Below are 6,654 nucleotides of genomic sequence, written 5' to 3'. Positions count from 1 at the left end.
TTACTGCTAAAAGTAGGCTATAGAATATAGTTGTAAAAAAAGATACAGAAAGAATGTGGCACGACTTACTATATAGCCTAGAAATCAGTATTTAGATTTTAAAAAATCCAATTAAACCTACAAATAAAATATATCAAGGGGTTGGGTATTTATCTAATTTAACCGGTAGGGGGCGGTGTTGGCCAATATAGGCCTAATACCTCCTTTAACCCGGAAAAAGTACTTACGGTCCTTTAACAAGGCAGGAAGTGTCTCCCAATGAAACTGACAGTTAGCTATCATGGCGCTTGATGTAAAATCCAGAGCCAAAAGATACGAGAAGCTGGATTTCCTCGGAGAGGGTCAGGTAGGCACCGACATATATCCGTGATTTTGGTCTTAAGTCTGTATGCGTTCATATCTCGCAGGTTCCGGCTTGTTGAGTCGTAAAAAGAGTAGCATGCTAAGAAGCTAACAAGCGTTGGCCGGTTGTTAATGTCAACAAAGCCTTGCTGCATCACGCTGCTGAGCTCATTGATGGTTAATACAAAACAAACACGTTTCTATGTTCTAACTTTCTCTGTTTCTCTTATTCCAGTTTGCCACAGTGTACAAAGCCAGGGACAAAACGACGGATACAATAGTTGCCATTAAAAAGGTACCATGAAAGGAAGTATATTTGTGAATTTCTGTTAGCTATTGTATGCTATGCTGATGTTTTACCCTAAACTCTCTTTTTTCTTTTTGCAGATTAAAGTTGGTCACAGAACTGAAGCTAAAGATGGTAAATGCTGACTACCTTATGTTAAACGTGTAATGCTTTTATCACACACTCGCACACAGTGAACTACACGGGTCAATTCACTGCTGAATGCCTATTATTTCTTATCAATAGGTATTAACAGGACTGCTCTTCGAGAGATCAAACTGCTGCAGGAGCTGCATCATCCAAATATCATTGGGGTGGGTAAACATTTATTACGTCAGAATATGTTTTTATCTTCAAATGCATACGGATATTTTTAAGAGTCAGCTTAAGACGCACTTGTTCAAACAGGCTTTCTAGATCCATGTCTATGTACTCTGTATTATATTGTATAGTATTATATTTTGTACGTTCTTAGGAAACTCTTCTTTGTAACGTTTTATTGTGTTTTTTTAATGTGAAGCGCTTTGTGACCCTGGTCTGCGAGAGGCACTATATAAATAAACTTTACTTACTTACTTACTTACTTACATACGTCGCTTGTATTAATTGTGAGCTTCATGTATTGTAAGTAATCTCCTTGTGCTGTGTGTTTTCAGCTGCTGGATGCCTTTGGACACAAATCTAACATCAGCCTGGTGTTTGATTTCATGGAAACAGACCTGGAGGTAAGACATTTCACATATGATACTATACAGTCCCATTCAACAGCCCATTTAGATCTTTTAAAATGTTCTTATTTAGATCATGTAAAGGTGGAGTCAGCGACTCTGGAGAATGCTTGTTGTCGAAATCACTTTTTGTCAAAATCTGTAAATATCTCCTCACAATCCGCTACCTGTCCATAGTACTACGTGTGCGCTGAACAAAAAATGCAGCGTTAATATACAGCCTAGACTCTGTTAAGGGGCATGTTGCTAGCTATGGTGGGCCCCTTTTGTTTACATACCCTTTGTTTAAATTCCAGTTTACAGAGCCCAGGCTGTGTATTAACACACACAGTACGGACAGGTAGTGGATCGTGAGGTGACAACAAGTGTTCTTCACAATCGTTGACTCTAACTGAAGATGTTTTTCCTTTAAACATGCAGATTTCTCTCTATGGAGATTTACGTCACTTATTCATGGTAATTAAAGACATTGCAACATGTAGCATTTCATTAATGGGCCACCAGATGGAAATTTTATTACCTGGCTTCACCACAATGGAGATCAGGGAGAAAGCGTTTAACAGTCGAGTTTCATTTTACTGAGATCGTAATTTGTTTTGCCTCTTTATGTTCAGTTTCCACTACTGTGAATGGGAGAAACAGGCCAAAAAAATTGAGCAAATAGATGAAGAAGGTCAGATGGTGTGGCAGAGTAGCACAGAAAATCCAAGACGGATGGCGGTGTGAGTGCTCAGTCTCATTGGACCATTACGTGGTTCCACAAGGTCAGGGCTTTTATACCCCTCCTCCTCTGGTCTGGTCTGTTTTAGCATACAAGGCTCCAGCAGGGCGCCCACCACCAATACATCACACTACTTAATAGAATGATGCAAAACAAGATAAGCACGCTAAAAAAAAAAAAAATCAATACCACTCTCCTCTTGGCTCTCACGCTGAATTGATGCCATTAGCTGCTAGCAGGCAGAGCCAACAGACAGACAGACAGAGAGACAGGACGGACATGAGGATGAAATATGATGATCATCTTATTAGCAGTGTGAAATACTATTTTGAGGCTACATACTTACATTTTGGCGACCGTGGCTCAGGTGGTTAAGCTGGTTGGCCAATGATCCTAGGGTTGGCGGTTCGATCCCAGCCCGGCCACTTGTGTCATGGTCGTTGTGTCCCTGGGCAAGACACTTCACCCACCTTGCCTCGTGTGAATGTGTATGACTGCTGTATGTTTGAGGTGGTGGTCGGAGGGGCCGATGGCGCTGAATGGCAGCCTCGCTTCTGTCAGTCTGCCCCAGGGCAGCTGTGGCTACTATGGTAGTTTACCACCACCGGTATGACTGTGTGTGAATGAATGGAACCTGGAACCCTGTAAGCGCTTTGAGTCACATAGAATTAAAAGCGCTATATAAATCCAATCCATTATTATTATTATTATTATTATTTGTCTGTATGAGCTTATCAACCTCAGATGTTGGATGCTTTTGTTGCTAATAGCATTACTGCACAGGATACTGAAGCCAGTTTTTTTTCTTGGTGCCAGGGGGGAACAACAGGGGGTCTGGGTTAGAAATGTGCTGTCTAGCTTGTCTCCAGCAATGTCCTACTTACTCATAGAGAGAGATATCCCAGTTGTCTTTAATTCTCTCTATCTGCTCTGATAAGTGTAATTTCATTTTGAGTGTGTAGTCCCCAGCTATGTAAAGACTGATGTCAGATATCCAGGGTTAATTTAAGCCTCTTCTGGTTTTTTTTTTGTTTTGTTTTTTAAGGTGATCATCAAAGACACCAGCCTAGTCCTGACTCCAGCCAACATCAAAGCATACATCCTCATGACTCTACAGGGATTAGAGTTTATGCACCAACACTGGGTACTACACAGGGTAAGAGCATTTATACTCCACGCACCCAGGCACGTACGCACGCACACAGAGTAAGTAATGTGAATTTTGTGACTTTGTACGTCCAGGATCTGAAGCCCAATAATCTGCTGTTGGATGGCAACGGAGTGTTGAAGTTGGCTGACTTTGGTTTGGCCAAGTCATTTGGCAGCCCCAACAGAGTCTACACACATCAAGTTGTTACCAGGTGTGTGTGTGTGTGTGTTATTTTTATCCATCTGTCTGTATGTATTCATACCAAACCACTCATCTGTTCACTCCCCTGTGCTTTTGTCACACTGGTTGTAAATCTCTTTCATCATCTTATTAAAGTCCATTTAGATAAGTTAATCCTCATGTGCCTAACATTATTAAAGTAAATGAGGAGATATATTTGTGACTGGTGAAGATTCTTCTTCTTCATTGAAGAGCAGTGTAATGAATGCCTGTTTTAAGAGTTATAAACTGTGTTTTGAACCTTTTCCTAGATGGTACCGCTCCCCTGAGCTCCTGTTTGGTTCCAGGATGTACGGTGTGGGTGTTGACATGTGGGCAGTGGGATGCATCTTGGCAGAGTTGCTCCTTCGGGTACACAAACCTCAAGTCAAAGAGATAGTCATCATACAGAATTAAAGGTCTCCTTTCTATTTCTGTATCCACGCTAATGTCACTGTATGTCTCCTTTTGCTGCAGATACCATTCCTTGCTGGAGACTCTGATCTTGACCAGCTGACTAAGATCTTTGAGGCTCTTGGGACAGCCACAGAAGAGAACTGGCCTGTTAGTATCTGTTTGAACCATAACGATGTGGTGTTTGTTTTGTACCTTGCTCACATGTGAGGAGCCTTGTACCTATGTATGTGTCAAATATCTCTTTAGGGAGTGACCAGCCTACCAGACTATGTCTCCTTCAAAATATTCCCCGGCACCCCTCTGGAACATATATTTAGTGCAGCTGGAGACGACTTGCTTGAGCTGCTACAGGGCTTCTTCACCTTTAACCCTTTGACCAGGACAACAGCTACACAGGTAATAACTATTGAAGCATTGACACTCTCACATTACCCTGTGAAATAAAATCATGCAATCAAAAGTTAAACATTTTTCAATAAACCGTTTGTTTGTTATTAACATCAATTTTGAGCGACTTGATGTTTAGGAAACCTATCCTGATGTCTTGCATGTAATCCATTTTCCTTTTTATAGTGATCAACATAATGTTTTCAAGGTGTTTTTATAGCCTGGTCCTACCAGACCATCGTTCTTCATTTAATTTGTACAGAAGGTCTGGAATTGCTCAATTGACAAACGTTCCCTCACTTGAAGTGTCTGTTGAAGTTTAAAACTATTGGATCTGCCCAGTGCCACTCTGGATCTGCCAACCAGTCACATAACGTTTGGTCGTGACGTATGTCATGCGCCGGTTTTTGAGCCACTCCTTCTGTTCGCTGATTGGACTGGTATAAATCTGTCTGGATAGAATCCACTAATATTCCGCACACCCAGACTGACTACTGAAGGGAAATTAAAATTGAGCAGAAGTATGTAAGCGGTCGGTGCCAGGCTAGAGTCTTTAAAGTATAAAAGCAAAATGAAAAGAGAGAAACAGTAAAGAGTTTGAAAATGGGGGTAAAACATTGTACTGCATTTTCTTAAACAGTTGATTGCTTCAGCTTTTTTGCGTTTTGGAAACAAGATTTGATCCACAGATTCAGGTGACGAATATAGGCTTATAAAACCCATACTGTATGTACTGTTGTACATGCATACCTGCATAGAAATGTCTTCCTAACGAATTATTACCCACAGCTTGATGTGCTATTTCATACTGGTGTCTGTCTGTTGTTCTCCAGGCTCTTCAGATGACGTACTTCAGCAATCGGCCTGGTCCCACTCCTGGTCCTCTGCTCCCCAGACCCAACTGTTCAGTGGAGGCGCTAAGGGAGAAGGATACCACTGGGCTGAAAAGGAAAATCGAGGGCCTAGAGACAAGTACAAAAACACCTTTTTAGCACATAGTTGCCACATGCACCCAAAAGCCACCAAATATATTTGTTTTGTATTCATATAATACACACAATAACACACACACTAATTCAGCATGTACCATCTTGACCTCGACATACACCATAGTTACATACTAATAACATTGTGTTTGAATTGAAGCAGCGAAAAGGCAAAGTGTCTGCAATAACATTTCTGAGGCTGATTTTGAAGCTATCTGAAACATTTTGGAATATCCCACTCAGACCAAACTTGCATATAGTATCTAATTACTTTTAGCCTAGTGAACCGCTCCTGTGTTCTCATGCTTCTGTACATTACAGTCTTGAATGTAGAAAACCACTTGCTAGAACCTAGTAATTCAAAGGGTGTTGGCTGCACATTTAACATCTAACATGCCGTTAGAAATTCAGATTACACACACACACACACACACACACACACACACACACACACACACACACACACACACACACACACACACACACACACATATACACACACACATACTTGTGGAAGGGTATATTTTACAGAAGGAGAACCTGGTAGTACTGGGAGGTTCAAAGCTTACCCAGCTCCTCCTGTGGTTAGAAAATATCTGGCTTGCCTATATGCTACGCTCTGTACTGCAGTACATTGGCAGAGAGAGAATGTCCAAATACTTACAGTCGATGGAAACTAAGGTGTTTTGCAGCTTGCTCATTATAGGCTTGACTTGCACGTGTGTTGTAGATACAGTATGTGGCTTTTGTCATGTTTGTAACAACCTTTTTTTAATGTTGTTTTCAGCTGTGATGAAGAAGAAGCTAATTTTCTGAGCAGATGGGACCTGGTAAATCAGATGATCACCGTCTTCACATCGTTACGTGGCTCAGCTTCCCCGAAATACTCAGGATATTGTCCTCCTGGAATGAAAATTAAAAAAAAAAAAAAACAGCAGAGGGGAAAGCGCTCAGAAGTGCTTGACTTTAGGACATTTTAGAGGTCGTAGCTGAGATATCAGTCGAGAATTGTGCCTAAAGGATGGCTTTAACGTATCTTAAGGTGCTGCTGCTTTGTCCATCAAAATCTGGAGTCAATGGTGTTGACTCTGGTCTTTTTACATTGTAACAATGATGCCTAAGCTCTGGGAGCCTGTTGGAATATGTTTATTTATGTGACTGGAAAAAAAGAGAACAAGCAAAACTACCAATGCTGATTCAATTCATGTACATGTGTATTTTTTTATTTTTTGTAAGACCAATAAATGGTGCAAATACATATATGGATACTGTGCTTCTGGGTAAAACCAAATCTGAGACTGTGAGATGACTACTTTAAACTAACTATGAAACATTGTAATTTATGGGATCTGTGAGTATGTTGCCAGTTTACAAATGGTTTACAAAATAACACCCATTTAGTCTAAATAGATTTATTT

At 40.7% G+C, this 6,654-nt stretch overlaps 1 protein-coding gene across 1 annotated transcript; it reads left to right on the top strand.

Annotated features, from left to right (window-relative positions):
• Window positions 1-248: 248 nt before the first annotated feature.
• cdk7 (cyclin-dependent kinase 7) lies at window positions 249-6,488 on the top strand. The gene is made up of 12 exons (XM_080049364.1): window positions 249-346; window positions 578-637; window positions 730-763; window positions 875-942; window positions 1,285-1,353; window positions 3,123-3,233; window positions 3,320-3,438; window positions 3,719-3,818; window positions 3,924-4,010; window positions 4,110-4,259; window positions 5,084-5,222; window positions 6,024-6,488. The coding sequence occupies exons 1-12, from the start codon at window positions 281-283 to the stop codon at window positions 6,050-6,052; spliced, it is 1,032 nt and encodes a 343-aa protein (XP_079905490.1). The 5' UTR covers window positions 249-280; the 3' UTR covers window positions 6,053-6,488.
• The last annotated feature ends 166 nt before the right edge of the window (window positions 6,489-6,654 follow it).

This window comes from Ammodytes marinus, assembly GCF_949987685.1.
Source record: "Ammodytes marinus genome assembly, chromosome: 2".
Taxonomy (NCBI): domain Eukaryota; kingdom Metazoa; phylum Chordata; class Actinopteri; order Uranoscopiformes; family Ammodytidae; genus Ammodytes; species Ammodytes marinus.
This window is presented reverse-complemented; position numbering and strand designations above follow the sequence as displayed.